At 40.9% G+C, this 22,908-nt stretch overlaps 1 protein-coding gene across 1 annotated transcript in view; it reads left to right on the plus strand.

The window, feature by feature from the left end:
• PNKD (PNKD metallo-beta-lactamase domain containing) overlaps positions 1-22,908 on the plus strand; it is a 31,895-nt gene that overhangs the window by 7,065 nt on the left and 1,922 nt on the right. Inside the window, exons 2-8 of the mRNA XM_034421617.3 lie at positions 7,969-8,084; positions 9,187-9,299; positions 18,564-18,622; positions 19,247-19,339; positions 19,632-19,795; positions 20,518-20,604; positions 21,305-21,420. Coding sequence (XP_034277508.2) covers positions 7,969-8,084; positions 9,187-9,299; positions 18,564-18,622; positions 19,247-19,339; positions 19,632-19,795; positions 20,518-20,604; positions 21,305-21,420 — 748 coding nt within the window. The remainder of the gene's footprint in view (positions 1-7,968; positions 8,085-9,186; positions 9,300-18,563; positions 18,623-19,246; positions 19,340-19,631; positions 19,796-20,517; positions 20,605-21,304; positions 21,421-22,908) is intronic.

A 22,908-nucleotide genomic window follows, 5' to 3' on the forward strand; every position in this document is an offset into this window, starting at 1 on the left:
GTTAGTAATACAATTGTTAAGTGAATCTGGCTTCCCCATTGGCTTTGCTTGGCAGAAGGTCGCAAAAGCTGATCACATGACCCCAGGATGCCGCAACCGTCATAAATATGAACCAGTGGCCAAGCATCTGAATGTACATCATGTGACAATGGGGATGCTACAATGGTTGTAGGTGTGAAAAATGGTCATAAGTCACTTTCAATGCCAATGTAACTTCGAACGGTCACTAAACAAACTGTTGTAAATCAAGGATAAGCCCTTTTTGTTGTTTAAAAAGTAACAGAGTAACAGAGGGTGATACCATTTGGAATTATTGCAAGGATGGGCAAGATATCCTATCCCGCTTTTCTTCCTCCTGCTTTTTTTTTTTCTTCCATTGAATGCCTGTGATCTTTTCCAGATGCCTGTTTTTCTGTTTTTCTGGGTTGCTTATCCACTATTAGACCATTGTCTATCTTGTTCACTTGGTTCCTTCCATTGCTTGTGTATCCCCTGGGTGCAGTTAGTTTCTTCCTTCTTTTTCTTCTTCTATCACATCCTTCCCGTAAATCAGCCATCTGGGCTTTTTAGCAAATGAAGAGAAATCCCCTGAGATGAGGAAACCACAAGGAATTACAAGCTTTCGAGGGGAAAAAGTACAAAGTGTTTGCTTAACTTCTTCCTTGCTACAGAACTCTCAGAAACAAAGGGTGTGTTTGTATTCATTGAATTGTTTGGGAAAGTATATTACATGCTATTTGCTACACGAAGCTTACTGTGATAACTTGATTGAACTGCAAGTTATACTACTAGTTTGTCTGCCTGGTGATAGGATTGAATTGTGTGCTTATCTCCGATGCAATCTTATTATAATTCCAAGGCTGAATTGTGAAATCTTGGCCATAAATTTACAAGATGGCATGGGCTGCTTGCAGGGTGGATTTGATTTAAATCAAACTGATTTAAATCACGATTTAAATCACTAGTCAGTAAGGCTTGATTTAAATCATAGTTTTCTACATAAAGACTAATTCTTGCCGGTATAACTTTAATATGCAAGTAGATGAAGATTTTTAGAATAACAACTTTTCATATTAGTTTTTTTATCCCCAGTTTAATAGGTTAATCATTCATATTTGGACGACTTTTCTGTTGTACTTAGGAAAGAGAAAAATAATCATTACCTTAATAATAACAATTTAAATAGATTTATTCAACTGAAACAATAACATTACAGCATATGTTATTTGCTTAAACAAACATCCATGTTTGTTAACTAATTTGGCTAAACAAAATATATATATTTTAAGAAACTTAGACTGTCAGCCCAGCCTACACATGAAAAACTTAAATACTGTCCTCTGTAGCTCACTCGTCATCTTCATCTTCTTCTTTGTTCATAATCTGGAAAAGAAAAACAAGCTTTTCTGCTTTATCGGGTCCCAAACGATTTCTCAATTTAGAATGAAGGAGTCCAAAGGAATATTCTTTCAACGCCTGCAGAAGAAGCTACTGCTGTTAAAAGTGAAATCATTACTTGAACAGTCTCTAAATCCAAGTGCTTAAGTGACTTCCACCAGTTCACTGGTGTGACTTTCTTTAAAATATCTTCATATATTTCTTGAATGGTTCCCCCTTAGCTTTGAAGTTTATTATAGTTGGCATTACAGATGGATGATTGCTGGATACCCATGTCATAGCTAACTCCTCTTCCTCAGCTCTTAAGTTTTGACCCTGATACTGGATATTGATAATATTTGCCAAAAATGAGCTGGAGACAGTACTTGTCCATTTGTTTTTTTAATGCTTGTAATTTAATTCTGTCCATGCGTAGTTCTGTTTTTAAGTGTTCACTCAGTTCCTTCCAAATTTCAACAGCAGCAGCAATAAAACAGCTATTTTTCTGTATTTTGTTTAAAGCTTCAGAGATGGGTTTCAGGATGCTCAGCATATGTTCAACATTTCTCTTAAGCCCAATGTTGAGGATTTTGGCCGTGACAGTGCCATCTATTTTATCTCGATTTTCTTCACAAACTGTCATCAGAATAGGCCAATTCTTGATATACTGCTCAAAACAGTCCACCACAGAGTTCCATCTAACATCTTGTGGGAACGTTAGCTTGGTTCCACCCATCCTTTTCAGAGCTGCTGCAGCAAAATGATTGCTACGGAAGTATTTAACAATTTCAACAACATTAGTCTTTATTTCTGGAACACTTAAGTCTTTGGCTAAGAGGTGCAGCAAATGAGCACTGCAACCATATGTTATTAGCTTTGTATTCCCTTCCTGTTCTTCTAAATTTCTTCTCATCTTGGAGACATTTGCAGCATTGTCTGTGACCAAACTGCGTACTAGACATTTGAATTTTTGTTCACATGTTATTATAGCTTTTACTGCCACTTCTTGTAAGTATTCTGCTGTGTGTGCATTTCCTGACGTATCAATTGTTTGTGCAAGGAAGACTTTCCCTTCTTCTGTTGTTATACAAGCACATACAATAGGATCATTGTGGACATTACTCCAACCATCAATACTTAGGTTAACAATTCTACCCTCCAGAGCTGTTGCACATTGCTCCATTTCTCTGTCATACACTTTATCCAGCAGTTTCCCTGCAACATCTGCTCTGCTGGGTGGACTGTATCCTGGTCTCAGTGACTGAACCATATTAATGAAATGTGGGTTCTCAGTCAGACGGAAAGAAGAGTTCGTTGCATAAACAAACTGGGCAATTTTTTCATCAATTAACTCTTTTTCTAATCTGCTAGTTTTTATCACAAACTTATCTATGGTGGTTCTAGGAGGGAAGGGTTTTTTCTTTCTTTTAGGTGATAGTGATATGTGGCTGTGGGTGTCTGATGATGATGATGCTAATGAAGCACTATCCTGGATGGATAACTCTGAAACTCTAGAACAGGAGGATGGTGATCTTGAAGGTGGATAGTTTCCAGAATCCATGAATTCCCATAAACAAAAAAGTCAATGCTGTTATTTTATTGTTTATACAATTTCTGCTTATTGTACACAGCACTGCCCCAAAAGGAATATTTGCTTTTCTTTATAACTGTACCAAACGACAGTAACATGCACTAATAATAAGAAATATAATTTTGCTCAAACATGACAGTTCAAGGCAGTCTTTAGAAATACGATTCAATAAAAATGTTTACCAACCTGAAGATCCTGCCTGTTCAAATGTGTTTCTTTGGTTATCTTCATCACAGCACTTCTCATGATGTTGCCTCATTCGAGCCACCAGGCCTTGCATTTCTTTGTTGCAGTGTTTGCAGTTTGCACGCATGCCTGCCTTACCGATAGGTAAAGGAACTTCATTAAAATATTGCCAAACTGGGTCTCTTTTATGGCCTGCTGCCATTATAGGTTTTTTCCTCCAAGGAAAAAATGTGATAAACCTCAGGTCATACACACAAAACGATCCAAAGACTTGTCTGTCTGTGGCTGTGCAGTATTGTGCTCAGAAAGTTTCACTTTCATTTTGTACTGCTTGTCTGCTTGCCCCTTCCTCCTCAGACTTAGTTTCACTTTCTTCTTGTGCAGATCTATTCCACTCCAAACAATCAGAAAAATATTGTTTCTATTCTATTCACTGAACTTCTTGAAACTTAGCACTGAAGGGGTTGATTCTGTATTCATAGGTTTGTAGAACAATAGGATTAAGGTCTTTTTCTCAACTCTGTTCATGTTATAACATTTTTGCTGTGAAGAAGAGGCATGTGATCTCTGCTGAGTCAAATTCAGTTTTGAGAACTGCAAAAGTAAACCAAGCAACTGTGATAATATCTTGTAGGCAGAGAAACTGCCCAATAATCTTACAAAAACCTCTGGAAGAGCATGACATTGTAAATGGATTAATGGAATTTATTTACCAAAAAAATTAAACATATACAGCCTTATTCTACATAATTAAAAAACTAATCTTTATTTCATGATGGAATAACCTTTGGATGGTAATATATTTTCCTCAAAAAGCATTTTATTTAAAAAAATCCGATTTAAATAAAAAAAATCTGATTTTTTAAATTTTTTTAAAAAAATCATTGATTTTTATCCACCCTGGCTGCTTGCCTCTCCTCAAATTTTGCCTATATGCACAATATGGGGATCAGATACAGAATTGTTATGACCGTTGAGAGAATTTATACAGTTAGATTTCAAAATGATAAAATCTCTGTGGAATGATTAGCCTGCAAGCTCAAAAACAAAAGGAATTTATGGAAAACGGGTCTTTCAAAGACTTGACTGTGATACACAGGGACCAAATTTGGATGTTTTTATTGCTACAGTTGTGTCTTTTGAGGACTTCCTTGGCTTCTTATTCTTGGATCTGAGGATCCTGGTTAAGCAGTCTCTGATAGAATGGGCACTGCCGGCTAAATGCAAGATTTTAGATCTTTTCCTTCAGAGACTTGAATTGAGCCCATCTGCAGACATTTTGGGGTTAGACAACTTAGAACTTCGCCGTCTTAGGTCTGACCTAAGCATAGTACATAAAATCATCTGCTACAATGTCCTACCAGCCAATGAATACTTCAGCTTCAACTAAAACAATACAAGAGCACGCAATAGATACAAACTCATGGTAAACCGATCCAAACTAAACTGCAGAAAACGGAGTGGACTACCTGACTGTGATTTCTTCCCCAAATCCCCAAAACTTTAACCTTAAACTGTCTACTGTAGACCTCACCCCATTCCTAAGAGGTCTGTAAGGGGCGTGCATAAGCGCACCAGCGTGCCTACCGTCCCTGTCCTAATGTTTTCTTTTATTCGTATCCTTTTCATGTATTTATAATTATGTTTACAGTTGTATCTGTCATAAAATACATGCTTGACTAAATTAATTAATTAATTAATTAATTTTGGGATAAAATGATTTCACTCCTGCAGGGGAAGAAGATCTCTTGTATCTGTGGCTTGCCTGTCCCATTCTGAGTTTGTGTGGCCCTGCTGTCCCAGGAAAATTAAAAAAAAAACAAAAAACCTCTGGATACTGTTTCATTGCAAGTTTAATCTGAAGGCTCGACCATGCATATGCTGCAACTGATAACACAGGAAAACTGGATTCTCAGATGTTGCTTTGTCGAAGGAAGTTATTGTGGACTCAGCTTAGAAGCTGCTCAGTCTTCCAGGAAATGGCTCTGGAGTGGGGGCACCTTGGGAGAAAAGCTGGCTCACTTTCAAACTTTTATGAATCCGACATTGTTGAAACCTCCCCAGTATAATATAAGCAGCCTTATTCTTGTGTTGCAAGACTCTAGAAGTATTGGATTACAACCCATCACCCACACTGAGCATGGGCTAACTTGTGGTCCAATACATTTTAAGGCTGGTGTACTGTGCTGTAGGATGCATGTAGCTTTGACATGCAGCTTGTGGGGGTCTGTTTTTATTGGCATGGTTCAGCTGCTTTGAGAGAGATGTGGAATTTTATTCTAAACAGGATCTACTTTCATGTCAACAAGCTACAGTTCACAATCACTTTTCATTTTTCCTATGTATTTCCAGTCTTCTCTCATGTAGGTTCTCTGAGGTCATTTCTTTCCCCCTATTCTCACTGGAATCCCCACCTTTGGCCACCTCTGGCAGCCAGCCACCGCAAATTGCTACAGAAAATCTTGGCTTGATGGTGATTTCATATTTTTCTCCAGAAGTTTGTGGCTTGATGAGGAACCTTAAGGAATGAGACATACATGTAGTCAGCCATTAATTAGTACTAGCATTTCTGTTGCTAAGTGATACAGTTGTGAAATGTGAAATCACATGACTACACTGCTTAGCGACAGCAGTCCTGGCACTTCTGGTTGCTGTTGTTAAGTGAATCCCACACCATCATTTAAATGAAATGTCATGTCTTTGCCATTTGTGACCTCCTGCTGGCTTCCCCATGGATTTTGCCTTATCAGAAGGCGGCAGTGAAAGTCACAAATGGTGATGTTGTGACCGCAGTACACTGCAACTTCATAATTGCAAGCTAGTCATTGAGTGCCAGGATTATCATCCCATGACCACAGAGAAACATTGCAGTGGCCACAGTTATAAGAACTGGTCATAAATACCACTTGTCAGTGCCTTCATAAGTTTGAACAGCCACTCAGTGAGTTGTCATTAAGTGAGAATGTGAATCAATTTCCAAGAGTTTGGGATTTCAGAGTGATACAGTAATGTGTGAGGCGCAATTAAGGGTTCATCTCTCCATCAAGAATTCTCCAGAGGGGAACACTGAATTGGGGGAATGTCTTGGCTGCAGTTGGTCTGAAAAACTGTTTCTCTGGGCTGCTTTGATTTGTTCTGAGTTTAGATGCTGCACATGCTTTTCCCAGTATTTTTTGTCTTCAGGGTCAAAACCCAACAACTTTTTCCAATTCCACTTTTTAAAAAAAATAAAATCAGAAAACGTGTTCAGTAGGCTCTCTTTTAAACCAGCTTTTATACTAGCTGTGTTAACAGTTTGCAAATGTATTTTTACTAGAGGAATGTAAAAGACTTATATAAGGATTTATTGAATGTACAAGGAAAATTAAAATCTAAAGAGGAATTAAATTCTTTAGGACTACAAGTGGATTGGTGGACCTATTTACAGGTTCAGTCTAAATTCAAGAAAGATAGAGATGGGAAAGGCATATACATGGACCTACAAGAATTAGATAAAATTTTGATGGGCCAAGAAAAAGGCATGATTTCGAAAAGCTATAAACTGTTAATGAGATTAGATAGAGATAATTAAAGATACAATGATCGCCTGAGGGAAAAACTTCAGTTACCCAATCCACCTAGACAAATGGCAAGGGATTTAGTAGGAGAATATGAAGTTAGTAATATCCACAAAGAGAACATCTATAAGATGATATATAGGTGGCACCTTCCCCCTGATAGATTGGCTAAAATGTTCACTGGACAATCTGCTGAATGTTGGAAGTGTGGGCTGGAACGAGGCACTTACTATCATCAATGGTGGACATGCCCAGAAGCAGTTAAGTTTTGGGGAAAAATAAAAAAATGGCTTAATGAGATTTTAAAGCTAAAAATTGATTGGGCACCAGAGACATGCTTGCTCAGCTCCAAACCGGATAATATTAAAAAAGACTTAACGGTATTTGACCCTACACATTATCACAGCGGCAAGATTGATATACATGCAACTTTGGAAAAACAAAAATATCCCATCAGAGGAAGCAATTATAAAAAAGATTTTGGACTGTGCGGAAGCAGATAAACTGACTAAAAAATTAAAAGATAAAGATCAAACTTAAACATGTTTATCCTGGGAAAAATTATATACGTGGCTAGCGAAGAGAAAATCATAACCCAATTGAAAAGAGGAAAGGTATTTATTGAGAAACCTATAATATACAAATTAAATGAGGTCGGATAGACCATTGATATATAAAGAGATATAAGTTGTTCTATCTTCCTGGAATATAATGTAGATATAGCGTATTGAATATTTAGTTGTCAAGATATTACTTGTAGATATGCTTGTTATTTGTTATGTTGTCTTGTATGTTATTTATATAGTGTGGTGTTGTTTTTTGTTTTTTAATGAAAAATGTAAATAAAGATTATTTTTTTAAAAAAATAAATAAAAGACTTATTGCAACTCTCAGTCTTTTTTAATTAATAACCTCAGAAACTTGCGGACAAGACAAAATAAACATCAGTCAAAGAAAGAAAAATAAGTTGGGTGTACACTTGTATAATTTGAGTTTTCTGGCATCTCTGTGTAGTTTTAACAGCTCGAGGGTGCATACCTGCTTATCCCTAGAATACTGAATTGAGTCTAGATGATATATATCTTTTTTAATTACATGTATCTCTGCTTTCAGTTGTTTGGATGGTTCAGCAACTCTAGTGGTGGCTATTAATCCTTCTCTGCTTTGTTAAGTATCATCAGGAATGTAGTTGTACCAAAGTCTTTGTTTGTGAACTTGTTCTGACTTGCCTCTCTGTTTGCCTCTCCGGTTCCACAGGTATAATCTCTATGCCCACACCCGGCTGGGCTACCTGTTATATAAACGACAGATAAAGAAGGCACGCCAGCGTTATCCCCAAGGACACTCAATTCCCCAGCCTGTGGAGTTCAATGGTGAGAGCTTTTTGAGAAGCACTAACTGGATTCGGGATAGTGAAGAAATCCTGTCATAGAAAGTAACTTTTCTAGCCCCGGGGTGGGGGGTGATTTTATTATATTAATTTATTATATGACTCTTCTTTTATTAGTTTTATTGTTGTTATATGAGGTTTTATATTCTGTAAGCTGCCATGTGCGAATAGGCAGCAATATAAATTCCCTAAATAAAATTTAACTAACTAACTAACCTCTTGAGATGGCCCAAAGTGAATTAATGAGTCAAATTAGGTCTATATGTTTGGGATTCAATCATACTTGTACTAATGCTCCTGAATTGGGCAAACAATTTGTACAGAGCAGGTTTTTATACATCTGCAAAATTCTTGTCAGAAACCTTGGGAAGGACGGCAACCAGTTTCACAGTTTGATCTTTGAGATCAGCTGAGATTGCAGCACGTTTGACGGAAGATACAGCAAGATCACTGTACTTGAACTTCTATGCCTCCAGCATCCAGCTTGAAATTACTGAGCATTGTTCTCTATCGTTCATTAGACAAGGATATTCAAAGAACTTACATCTCTCTAAGACAGGAGGGTCAAACTCAATTTCATTGAGGGCCGCATCAGGGTTGTGTTTGACCTCAGGGGGTGTGGCCATGGTGGGCGTGGACAGCTCAATGTCACTCTGTTTTTGGCTGTGACAGCCTCCTGCAGCCCTCTGCCAGTGAAAACGGAGGCTGGGGGGCGGGGCGCACATGGCCCTCCCAGGCTCCGTTTTCGCTGGCAGAGATACTGTGGGCCGGTCCTTCGCTGAATTCAGGGCAGCCCCATGGGCCAGATCTAAGCACCCCGGAGGGCCAAATGCGGCCTGTGGGCCTTGAATTTGACACCCCTGCTCTTAAGACTTAGAAAGCTGCTGGACTGCATAGGCCAATTTTTGTTTCCTCTGATTGTGATGTCTCATTATCTTTAAAAAAAAATCTTTTAAACAATTATTCAAGTGGGCCAACAAAATATAGGTCCAAATAGCAATATAGATATTACAGCTTCAATGGAGAGTTTTTTGGGCTCATTTTCCTGCTTTTCTTCCTTCTTTGCTTTCTGTCTGTTTTCCCAGGTTTGAAGATCCTTCCCATCCCTGTCCTGTCTGATAATTACAGCTATCTTGTGGTTGACACAGGTTCCAACAGTGCAGTGGTTGTGGACCCTTCTGATCCTTTGGCTGTACAGGTGAGAAACCAGATGTGATACCTCTCTTCCAGAAGTGAAGATCAGAAGATTTCAGGACTGTGGGTCTACTTTTTCTAGTTTAGCGAGGGATATGGAACCCATGAGTGCCCTAGAAATTGCTAAATTACCTTCCATTACTTCCCTTAAAATTGGTCCTGCTGTTTAGGATTACAGAACATTGATTTTTAGCAATAACCAAGTTCTTCCAGTTCCCTGCTCCTGTTGTGATTTTTAAAAGCAATCAAATGGTGTTGGGTATAAAATCTCGTTTTAAAGGGCATAAATACTCTTAGCAAAATTATGTAATAGGATGTTTCTGTGCATGTGGCTGAGATAAAGTAATAGGTTTGGATGCTAGAATTGGCTTTAAAGTCTGATCATATAAATATCCAGTGCTGTTCTTCATTTGTTTTTTTCATCTCAGTTACTTAAGTCAGTCATGGCAGGAACATACGTTATTTTTGTTATTATTGCTGTTTAGCAATTAGCAATCAAGATCTTTTCAGATCTATTGCAAATCACCCACGAATCTAGTAATACATGCTGTTTTGTTTTTGCCTCTTCTGCTGTATAAAGTGGATCAAATATGGATGTTTGAAATCCAGAAAGGGAAATTGCCATTCTTACCAATGCTTTTAAATAGGCTCAAGCTGTCCTGTTAAAAAGAAGGACTTGGGAATCAGTTGAGCTGCAAGCATATTTAATATCCAGGCAGTGGTCTATGCAATTGAGGAATTGTCTGCTTTGGCTGTGGCTTCTGGAGTTGTTATCAAAGCCAGCTGGAGAATGACAGGTTGCCATGACCTGCTATAAGTTCATAGAGATGTTAACCAAGCATGAATCGTGGAAAGGGAGTGTGAAAAAGTCCCTTGGATGAATTAGACTAAGTTTTGTACAAGTTGGCCAAAAGGAAAATAGTGTAATATCATATTTTTGGGAAAGAACTAGCATTTCTCAAGAATTGATCCCAAGCTTGATTCCTAGGAAATGAAAAATTTTGGATTCTTCTTCTTCTTGTGCCATATCGGTCATCGGATGTTGGCAATCCTATTTTTGTCAACAGCCACATGAAAAAGTGCTGCTGAGTTTTATCCAAGCTAGTCCCTTAGGTTTTGAAGCCATGATGTTCTTCTTCTGCCTGGACCTCATTTGCCTTCAAACTTTTTCAATCTTCAATCAATTCTTCTACCCTCCCTAATTCCAAATGGTCAGTATTTAAATCCTTCCTCTGGCAAAGTCCTTGATAGGCCAGCTATCTTCTACTATCCCATAAATCTCAATGCTTCTAGGAGGGGACATTTGTAAAAGACCTCCTTCCACACATAAGTGCTAATTTAACATTTATAAGTAGCCCTTGTTTAGCAACCACAATTTGGACTAGCAGCTCTGTTGTTAAGTGAAGTGGTTGCTAAGTGGAAAATCACATGACCACAACTGCATTCCTTTTTTCCATTCCCCTGCCATTTAGTATGTTCATCCCAACACCAGGGTAATTAACAAAAAGCGAATTAATATTTGTAATTACATTAATTGAAGAGGAAGGGATTACAAGAAAATCAGGCACAAAGTGGGGAATACATATATAAAAGAATAATGTGGTACCAGCAACCTCAACTGTGCTACGCAACAGCCCAGTGTATTCCTGAGAGCAAGGGGGAAGGAGTAAAAATAATCCAAGCAATCTGAGTAATCTCTACTGTGCCTGATCCATTCAAGAGTTCTGGTGGTGCAGTGCTTAAAATGCAGTATTGCGGGCAAACTCTGCCCACAGCCCAGAGTCTGATCCTGAAAAGGCTCAAAGTTGACTCAGCCTTCTATCCTTCTGAGATCTTCTATAAAGGATTATAAGAGAATAAGCAAGCATATAATGGGGAATATACCCACATTGTGATCCTTTCTTACCCAATCTCTTTGTTCTGCAAGGGGAACGGAATAAAAACCACAGCTCTGGTACAGGATAATACATACTGAATGTAATGATGATTACACGACACAGAGACATTGCAAAAGTCATAAAAGCAGACATTGATTGTAAATTTATTTTTTTCAGCACTATTGTAACTTCAAATGGTCACTGAATGAGACAATTGGTAAGCAAGGTCTACGGTATCTACGTAGAACCTGGAGAACTATAGCCATGATCATAGGAGGATATTGGGGTATAGCAATAGCACTTAGACTTACATTCCGCTTCATAGTGCTTTACAGCCCTCTCTAAGCGGTTTACAGAGTCAGCATATTGCCCCCAACAATCTGGGCCCTCATTTTACCCACCTCGGAAGGATGGAAGGCTGAGTCAACCTTGATCCTGGTGAGATTTGAACTGCCAAATTGCAGGCAGCCTGCAGTCAGCAGAAGTAGCCTGCAGTACTGCACTCTAACTACTGTGCCACCGAGGCTCAGTATAAGAAAGAAACGTATAAGAAACTACTACACTTATAAGAAACTTCACCAAACTACAATTCTTCAAAGTATTTCCAACCTTCCCAAACCTGGCACTCTCCTGGATTTATTTGGATTGAAATTCTTAGCCAGTATGGAAATTCTGGGAATTGGCAGTCACAAAACATTGAGGTGCCAGACTGTCATTAAACTGAGACCTGGCGCAATTTACTTTTCATAGTATTGAATTACAAATCAGGAAGTTCCTGTATTCAACTTATTAAGCAATCTCAAACAAGCCTCTCAGCCGTAATTCATAATGTACGGAAAGTACCTGATCTAAATTCACTACATTTACAAATCACTGTACAGATCAAAACAAGATAACGTATCTATTCTTACTGTCTTTATATCCCAGGTTTCTATTTACTCCAACAATCAAGACAATTTACAGCAATTAAAATATACAGAGTATAAAACATTAAAAAATTGGCTAAAACCAAAGCCAGAATTAAATGCAGTCATTAACAGAATTTATATGAAACGGTTGGTAAATGAAATGTGTTTTACCATTTTCTTAAATAGTGAGAGAGCAGGAATCAAATGCATCTCCTTATAAGGAGTGTATCCATAGCCTGGAAGTAGATAAGAGAAGGCCTTTTCTATTTTAGTAAGTACAGTAGTTGCCCAACTCATGCATGTGAGACTGGCTGTCTTACTAGAATTCTAACCCCAGAATTAAACAGACAAATGCATGAAACATAACTGCCCATGCTCAAGGATAAACAGTCAATCTTACACACCATTAATATTAATAGAGCTCATCTATTCACCTGACTCAAATGCCTGGGATGCAGCCAGGTCTTCAGAGCCTTGCAAAAGACTAATATAGATGGAGCTGTCCAAATCTGGAGAAGATGCTGTTCCACAGGGCAGGAATGTGTCATTGAGAAAGCATGATTTATGGCTTTTGTACTAGATCCAGAGGGGTGGGCAGAAACAATAGAAAAAAGGAGATGGTCCCTGACAATCAAATTTCTGGCAGAAGGGGCATTTCAGTAAGGCATCGTTTCCTGATCAAAAGCACTGCGCATGTCCATACTGAGTTAGCCAGTTTTGCAAATAATTGTGCCTTAAGCTTTAGTTCAATGTCTGCACCTTAATTTGTGCCTAGAAAGCACTTGATAACTAGTGCAAGCATTTGTCAGCAGTCTTGATGCTACATTCTACATCAGTTTTAATTTCTGGCCATTTCCCCTATTTAAGTACATTACAGTACAAGGATTGTAAACAAGGCATGGATCACCCTCACTGACTGGCTCAGGGAAAGATCATAGCTGGAACGCTAGCCATACTTGCCAGGCACATTTTTCATCAGAGTTGCCACCTGCTAATTGTGGGGAGCCAATGAGTAACCTTAAACATCAAACTAGCGTTCTCTGGAAACAGTAGAGCATGGGTGTCAAACTCGCTGTGTCACATTGCTGTCATGTGACGTATTGTGACATTCTTCCCCTTCGCGGAGCTGGGGTGGGTGTGGCCTATGCGTGATGCATCTGGCCCACGGGCCACCATTTTGACACCCCTGCAGTAGAGCATGCTGATTATATCTTTTAAAGCTCTGCATGACCTCCAAATGTTTCATATAGACAGCATTCAGAGAACAAAAATCTTATAGAACAGCATAAATGTAAGCCAAGGCGTAAAATTGCAGTTTCTGGGCATGGCCAAACAAAAATGACAGAATCACTTAGAATAGTATGCCCAGCACTGCCCATAAATTTACCATAATCGGTGACAAAATAAGGCACTGAGGTCCATACTCCATCTAGTTTTTGACATAGGTTATATCTAGTAAAGCAGGTGTGTCAAACTCAAGGCCCGGGGGTTGGATCCGGCCCGCATGTTGCTTAGATCTGGCCTGTGGGACCACCCTGAAAACAGTGAAGGACTGGCCTGCAGTGTCTCTGCCAGTGAAAACAAAGCTCTGTTTTCACTGGCAGAGGGTTGCAGGAGGCGGTCACAGCTGAAAACGTAGCTCAGGAACCCGTTTTCGCTGGCAGAGTGCTCGGGCCACCACAGGAGCCGCCGACACGAGTGACACTGAGCTGCCCATGCCTACCATGGCCACTCCCACCCTGGCCTCCCAAGGTCAAATACAATCCTGATGTGGCCCTCAATGAAATCGAGTTTGACACCCCTGTAGTAACGTGACCAAAGGAGTCTCAGTACCACAACCCAGATGAAAATAAGTAGAACATTAAGTAGAAGGCTGTGCCAGCTGTCTGTTAAGTACTAACAGTTATTGTACTTCTACTTTAATTTGCTAAAAGTAAATCACTATAGTTTTCTTGATCTCTCTTCTCCCCCACCTTTTTTTTAAAAAAAAATTTTTTTAAGGGGTAGTCAGATCTGTTTTATGATCCTTTGTCTTCAGCTGCTTCAGATTGGTCTGTTCATGACTCTTGGCCTGGAAATCCTGTTAAGGCTCTTATTATCATGAAGTTATTTTTTATATACAGTGCTTGGCTTGATCAATGGTATGCCATTTGATCTCCACCTATTGTCCCATCCAAGGGCACATTTGTTTGATTCTCCTTTGAGTTATTATTTGCAATCTGCAAAGATCTTTAAGGGAACATAAATCAATTGGCTTCTGTCTTCCTCTTTTCTACTGTTTAGCATGGACGATACTATCCTATTGAGCAGTGGTTCTCAACCTTCCTAATGCTGTGACCCTTTAATACAGTTCCTCATGTTGTGGTGACCCCCAACCATAAAATTATTCCTAAAACCATTGAAAATATATGTTTTCGGATGGTCTTAGGCGACCCCTGTGAAAGGGTCGTTCGACCCCCAAAGGAGTCCTGACCCACAGGTTGAGAACCGCTGCTATTAAGGAAAAGACTCCTGGCTCTTCAAGTCTGCTTCTTGCTGCTTCCCTCCCCTCTGAAGGAAAGCAGTTGATTAAGTAATAGCTGGCTACTTCCAAGAGTAAGAGCAGCAGCAAGGTTATATAGCAATAGCACTTAGACTTATATACCGCTTTATAGTGCTTTATGGCCCTCTCTAAGCGGTTTACAGAGTCAGCATATTGCCCCCAACAATCTGGGTCCTCATTTTACCAAACTCGGAAGGATGGAAGGCTGAGTCAACCTTGAGCCTGGTGAGATTTGATCTGCCAAACTGCTGGCAGCCAGTGATCATCAGAAGTAGCCTGCAGTACTGCTCTCTAATCACTGCGCCACCGCGGCTCTTTAGGGATTATATGATCAAAATCCCTTCCTTCCTCCTTGGGGTTTCTCTTCTTCAGAAGCACCTGTCACACTGGCTATTCCTGTTATTCTCAAGGACCAGCTCTTCACTTTTGTTCAGATGTGGTTGGAATAAAATGTCAAGTGTAGCTGAGTGAGAGGCCAGAGGGAGAGCTTAAGAGAGAAAGATCAGGTATCCAGAGCCAGAATGGGACCATGAGAGGATGAGTTTTGCCTCCCATCCCCTTGGGATTCCCGTCTCTCTCCCAAGGGTTCTATCAAAGCCAGCTTGTTCTAGGCTCTAAACACAGCTCCCAGCTGGCTGAGAGTTACCCAGGTTGTATATTTAGAGGTGGTCAGCTGGGGACAGAGCTGTTGTGATTTTGCTTAGTGAGCAGGTGCTGAGCAGCTATCTGGAAGTATTGATTGCTGGATGAGAACTAGAAAATTGAAATTCCTTCCTTTTGAAGGAGTGGGTTCATGTTTCACAAGAGCTTCTGTTATTCGGTGCTGTTCCTAAGGGTGCCCATCATGCCAAGGTTTTAGCTTGAGTCCATCTTTTCCTAGACTAAAAGAACATAGCTTATTGAAGTCAGGATAATATTTGCATGACTGGATTGGTGCAATGTCTGTAGATTTGTGATAGAGTGCTCTCAGCAGCAGGGCACAATATGCAGTCCCCTCCCACTAAAATGCTGGTAGTTCTCATGTAGATAACGGCAAAAAACGTATCTGCTCATTCAGATATTTGCGAGAAAATGCGGCAGTAGTTGAAACCAGGGGTAAAATTCAGCAGGTTCTGAGTAGTTCAGAGAACCAGCAAATACCACCTCTGGCTGGCCCCAGAGTGGGGTGGGAATAGATTTTGCAATATCCTTCCCCCAGGAGTGGGGAGGGAATGTGGATTTTGCAGTATCCTTCCCCTGCCACGCCCACCAAGCCACACCATGCCCACCAAGCCATGCCCACAGAACCGATAGTAAAAAAAAATAATTCCATCACTGGTTGAAACCATTTAATGCTGGTTATGTTATTGTTAATTGGTATCTTCTGCTTTTTTATTGGAAAGTTTAATTGCTATATTATGATACAGTGTTCGGCACACTGCTCTGGTTCTTTTAAGAGGAAAGGTGATATCTAAGTAAAGTGAATAGTTTTCAGATATGAAGATGAAGTAACTACGTAGTGTCATAAAGGCAGATAATTACTCTTATCTGTTAAAAAAATAAACACCATTAAATCAAACCAGAAGATCATCTTAGAAGGGCATTTTTGTAATGGTTTCTGGTACAGAAATCAATAACACTATTTATGAGACTAATGTTAAAGGTATAACAAATAGAGCCCAGCACAGCTAGACAAAAATTCCCAAGTTAATGACAGTTTGAACACTAGATGGAGCAGGCACTTTTGTGTTTTTGATGGAATAATGGCCCATAGTCTTCCCTGGACATAAAGCTTACATATAACTCTCTAGGAGCAGTAGGAAAGGAAATTAGCCTACTAAATCAGAAACTTCAACAACTGGTAATACTTGGCAGTGACACTAAAACAGCAGTCAAGTGTGATCTTGTATAGGTGGTGCAATCGTGTTTATATGAACTTACTGCCCCTGCCACCAAACTCCTGTTCAAAAGACTCTGGCCTCCCCTCCACCCTTCTTCTCCTGCCCTAGGTCCTCTTTACACAAAGTAGCAGAATCTGGGCAATCTCGGGTAGTGCGCTTCTCAGCTTTTTCCTTTCCCGACATAAATATAGGCTGTGCGTGCGTGCATGAACATGGACATCCGCCACAAAGCATTGGGCCTAAGGCAGCTTTGACCTTTTCCTTTTGGCTGATTTCTGATCAAAACCACATCTTCCTCTTCTCCACCCCCCCCCATTGCTTTATCAACTGTCAGAGAGGAAAGATACAGATCTGAAAATAGCTGTGGAACTCAATTTCAATATAAAACCCCTCCGGCACCACCAACCCCCCTTTCTAGTTCCGTGACTCTTGTTTTTTTACAAAAGCAGAAGCGGGAGAAAGAGAGAGAGACTGAAACTCTGGATCCCTTATGATATATATTGCTCGTTTGCCTTGATTCTCTTCTGCAATGTGGTAAGAGATATACCTCTATTCTGATAGAGGAACATATTACACAACAATTATCATAACAAACAATAAACCGCTCCAGTAACAATAAACAAGGTAAACCGCTCCAAACTTGATTGCAGAAAATATGACTTCAGCAACAGTGGTCAATGCCTGGAATGCACTACCTGACTCTGTGGTTTTTTTCCCCAAACCCAGGGGTGACATCTACTTACCTTCCTTCCGGTTCGGAAGCGCATGCGCCACACACATCATGTGCACTCAGATCTTCTGCGCATACGCAAAACCGCATGCGCAGAAGGTAAAAAACCAGGAAGTAATGACACCCAGGTGGGTGGCATCGCTACCGGATCACCGAACCACCAGCCAAGATCACTACCGGATCAGGCGATCCGGTCTGATCCAGGAGCATTTCACCCCTGCCCAAACCCCCAAAACTTTAACCTTAGACTGTCTACTGTTGACCTCACCCCATTCCTAAGAGGTCTGTAAGGGGCGTGCATAAGCGCACCAGCGTGCCTACCGTCCCTGTCCTAATGTCCCTTTTTACTCGTATCCTTTTTTATGTATTCAAATCGTGTTTATATTTTTATCTGTTATCTTATATATGCTTGACAAACAAATAAATAAAAATAAAATATTTGTAGCTCAAAATTGAAATGAGTCCTTGGTGCTCTCTGTGCTTGGGTGTTTCCTTCCGGATATTTCATTATCCAAACTAGGTAACATCAGTACAGGGCAATGAATCATCTGCAGGAGAACAACGAAGCTGGGAGAGCACCAAAGACCCTCTCATGCCTCTGTTTGTTATCGTGGCCTTTTATGGGTCACTCCTTGTAGCTTGATGAAGGCTTCCCTAGGCTGCTACAGAAAGCTTCCCTCTGCCCTGTCAGTATGGACATCAATCTCTCTCTCTCTGTGCCTTCTCCCTTCTTTTCCCAATCCCTGTTTTAATCTCCACCGCTAACCTTTTCCTCTTAGAACAAAGATACTCTGAAAATAATCCTCACAGAAGAATGGATAGAAAACGTCTCAATTTATTTATTTATTTGTCTGTCTGTCTGTCTGTCTCTGGAGCCCTCTCCAACCATTGTTCCTTTTTTAAAAAAAAAAAAATATGGGCAATATATGGAAACTAGTTGGAACCCTATAATTTTACAATTTTATTTTCTTTCTGTGATGAAGAAAACCATTTAACATTGAAAAATCCTACCATGTCTGCTAAGGTTCCTTCCAGTTAGCATATCTCTCACCCTCCATGGCCCACTTCCATAAAAGGAAACGGGGGGGGGGCAAGAACCCAAAAGGTGTGCTATTACATCTGCAAAATAATGCATGCGTACATCCATAATCCTTTTTTTTTTCATCTTCTTCAAAAGATGATGATGTGGGAGTCTTCCTGGAGCAAACTTCCATCATGCACCTGCTTAGTTAGATGCCTTACCTGAATCCACATTCAAGTGGGAGGGGGAAAGGTATGTATATAGTGGAATCAGAACAGTGCTTGAATTCCTTTTTTTTTTTTCCACACAGAGAGTGATTCAGGAAGAGAAAGTGACACTGGAAGCTATCCTGTGTACTCACAAACATTGGTAAGGGATTTCTTTTTTTCCCTTTTCTTGATGGGTTGACAAGGGGGAATGTCAGGAAACTTTGAATTGTGTGTATACCAAGTAAAATCTTAGCAGAAAAGTGTTGTTGCTATCAGTTAAGTGTGATTAGGACAAATGTGTGCATGTGAGAAAATTTACCCTTTCCTTGGAAGAAATCTGACTCGCGGGGTGCTTAGATCTGACCTGTGGGACCACCCTGGAAAGGATTGGTCCACGGTGCCTCTGCCAGCAAAAGTGGAGTTTGGGAGGGCCGCACGCGCCCCTCCCGAGATCCATTGTCGCTGGCAGAGGGTTGCAGGAGGCCGTCCCAGCTGGAAATGGAGATTGGGAGCCCGGTTTCGCTGGCAGAGCACTTGGGCCACCACAGGTGCCCCCGGCCCGAGTGACATCAAGTTGGCCATGCCCCCTGGCCACACACACCCCAGCCCCCCCAAGGTCAAACACAACCTTGGTGTGGCCCCCAATGAAATTGAGTTTGACACCTCTGCAGTCTAGCTGGCTTTATTGGAGAATATGCCTGTAGACGTGGTATTGCAATCATGATGGAAGTAAATTATGATGGTCATTTGGTGCTTTCATAGTTAAATGTGTCTCCTCTGTCAGGGATCACAGTGGAGGCAACACAACCCTGCGGCGACGGTATGGCTCCTGCAGAGTCTTTGGAAGCAGCTTTGATGACATTCCCGAACTTACAGAGTAAGTGATCTTTGATTTCTGCTCCCCTTTGGTGAAGGTGGGTATAAAACATGTTGGGCTTACAGTGTGAAGATCCCTTTTCAGCTAGAAATGTTTTGGAGATTGCATTAGAGAGATAATAGTATGGTCTTGAGAGTGATGGAGAATGATGGCCCTCCTCTCCTGTTCATCTATAAATATAAGACGATTTGCCTTATTGTTTTGTGTTCATCTAAATATTATAAGACGACTTGGCATTGGTTCTCTGATGTCCCTTTCAGCTTGTGACCATAAACATGCTGTTCCTTTTCAGTCCCGTCACGGACAAGGAGACTATAGTGATTGGGCGCCTGAACTTCAAGGCTCTCTTTACTCCAGGTCACACTGTAGGGCACATGGTCTATGTCTTGGATGGGAAACCGTTTGAAGGTCCTAGCTCTCTCTTCTCGGGAGACCTCCTCTTCCTCTCTGGCTGTGGTAAGTTTCCAGTTGAAGGAGGAAACCAACTTGGCTTCCTTGTATTGCAGGCTCAACCTCATGAATTATTTCTTCATGAATTATGAGCTGCGGTGGCGCAGTGGTTAGAGTGCAGTACTGCAGGCTACTTCTGCTGACTGCCTTCAATCCGGCAGTTCGATTCTCACTGGCTCAAGGTTGACTCTGCCTTCCATCCTTCCGAGGTGGGTAAAATGAGGACCCAAATTGTTGGGGGCAATATGCTGACTCTGTGAACCGCTTAGAGAGGGCTATAAAGCACTGTGAAGCGGTATATACCCTGTTTCCTCCAAAATAAAACATCCCCTGATAATAAGCCCAATCGGGCTTTTGAGCGCATGACAATAAGGCCAAGAGCTTATTTCAGGGTCCAAAAAACTATGAGACGGTCTTATTTTCAGAAACACAGATAAGTCTAAGTGCTATTGCTATTGCTTCCCCAGTGGGAATTGTGAATATTGCCTCTGTTAGCCATTGGAGGGCAGCAGACACTTCTGCAAGCATCTGGAATGGCCTCCCAGTACCTAAAACATGGAAATATGGACCCTTCTATCTGAAATTATGTAGTGGCTTTGAAAGTGGGAACAAATCCATCAGTAGATACAATATGTGAAGAGGCAACCAACTGTTACATTGAAATATAGGCAGCGAAGTGTCTCTCATGTCCTTCTTCATTGAATGAATTTGTTCCTTTTGCTTTCTAGGTCGGATCTTTGAAGGCACACCAGAAACAATGCTGGCTTCATTAGATATAGCAGCTGACTTGGCTGAAGATACCCTGCTTTGGCCAGGTAGACCATGCATCACCTTTTTGTTCTGCTTTTTTCCAGTTTCTGAACTTGGAATGAAAAACTACGTTCTCTCCCCTTTGGAGTACCTCCCTCACATCCTTGTATATCGTCCCTGACTGTACAACTTTTGGGAACCCACACTGAGCCTTACCCTACTTCCTTTCCTTTCCCAAGCCTTGCCTCACTCCCTTGTACCCTCATGCATTGTATCCTACCTGGCATTATCTACCTGCTTGCAAGCCACCTGGGATTTGCAACTTCCTGCCAGCTTCCCCACTGACTTGGGTCACGGAAAACTGGCAGGAAGTTGCCTCACCTAATGATCGTGGGATTCTAACAACAGCAACTGGGACGGCAAGGATTGCCATTGCTAAGCGATGTGGTCATGCTTTATAACCACATCTTGTCGTGGTGGAGATTCCCATCCCCATTGTTATCGTAAATTGATAACTACCTGTGCGGAAGCCAAGCCCACCTGAATGACCTTCATCACTGATCCAGTGATGGTTCTGAAATTATATTGGACCACTTAAAAAACTGCCTGGAGGTTGCCCCGAGGATTCTACTAGCAGTCTGTGTGATCCTCAAAGAAAAACCACTGTTTTTCCACAAATTAAGCGGCTTAAAATACAGAAGTAGCAGAGATGTTGAGGGGCCCTGGATGATTACACTGTATTGACTGTTCATCCTTTTTCTTTAGGGCATGAGTATGCACTTGAATGCCTAATGTTTGCAAGCCTTCTGGAGGCAGAAAACCCCTTTCTAAAACAGAAGCTCCAGTGGGTGAACCAACAGCGGCTTGAAAAGAGAAGCACAGTAAGGAGTGGCTCTGTTTGTATGCATGGGATGTTTCTTTCATGGTAGGGCAGGGGTCTGCAACCTGCGGCTCTGAAGCCACATGTGGCTCTTTCAATCCCTCTGCTGTGGCTCCCTGTTGCTCAAAACATGCATCACAACCGCCAATGTGCAACACCCGCCGGCACGCGATTTATTGAGCTTTTCGACCTATTTTTTTTTTCAGAGTTCAAAATGTTTTTGTTGCATGCAGAAATAAAAATTTGCTTTCTCTGTAGCAGTTCATTGATTACATATATGCAACACATAAAGGTAAAAAAAGATACATGCAGCATTATCTTCATTTTAGATGTCAAAAGGGTTTTGTGTTTTCTTTTCTGTGGGAAACGGGTCCAAATGGTTCTGAGTGTTTAAGGTTGCCAACCTTAGGTTGCCGACTAAAGGGGGAAAGGGAAAACATACACAGCTGTTGGAACTGTTTCATTCTAAAAGAAATTACCAACCACAATGGCTTCCCACCTTCTCCTGTGGTAAGGGATCCATTTGTCACCCCAAAGAAAACCTGGGGTGGAGAAGGTGGGAAGCCATTGTGGTTGGTAATTTCTTTTAGAATGAAACAGTTCCAAAAGCTGTGTATGTTTTCCCTTTCCCCCTTTAGTTGCCATGTAGCACTCAAATAATCCTCATTTAAAGAACACATGGGACAAGCAACTCAGATCATTAAACTATACATGGGCATGACAGGCTTATATCACTCCCACTTGGCTGTTAAGCAAGTGACAGTCTTTAAGCGAGACATCACCTGACCCCCCTATTGCAATTTTACTGCTGGCTACTCCATTGACTCTACTTATCAAAAACTGTTTGTGAATCATATGATCATGTGATATTCATATGATCGCAGCATGCTGTGTTGATCAGAAACACCCACCAGTTCCAAAGTGTCCAATTCTTTGATCCTATAACTCTGGGGATACTGCAGTAGTCCCAAGCATGAGAATTGATGATAAAGTAAACTCGTCAGTGCCATTGTAACTTTGAATGGTCACTAAACAGAGCAGTCCTTAAGTGAGGACACCCTCCCAGATTAGCATTTAATAGATTAGAGGCAATACAGTCATTGGTTGAAGAGTGATGTTTTATTATTTATTATTTAGTGTTTTATTAGCAGAATGTTGCATGTAGGTTATGCTGTACCCCAGGCAATTAATTTTTCCAAGAGGCCACATAAGAAACTGGGACCATTATGGACACTGTAGCCTCCCCCCCTCCCCCCCGATGCTGCCGCCACCCCGACACTGCTACCGCTTCTGATGCTGATGTTCTGCTACTGACCGCTATGGCCTGGACAGGGGTAGACTGTGGGCTACATGTGGCCCGTGGGCTATAAAATGCCCAGGTCTGCTCTACCCCCCTTCTTATATTCCAATGAATCATGGAGGTATGTCTTAAAAAATGCCCTTTTGTTTAGATAATAGTCTTTGCATGTTTCTATCATGGTTATTTTCC

The sequence above is a fragment of the Pantherophis guttatus genome, chromosome 1 (genome assembly GCF_059756535.1).
Source record: "Pantherophis guttatus breed Tessera chromosome 1, ASM5975653v1, whole genome shotgun sequence".
Taxonomy (NCBI): domain Eukaryota; kingdom Metazoa; phylum Chordata; class Lepidosauria; order Squamata; family Colubridae; genus Pantherophis; species Pantherophis guttatus.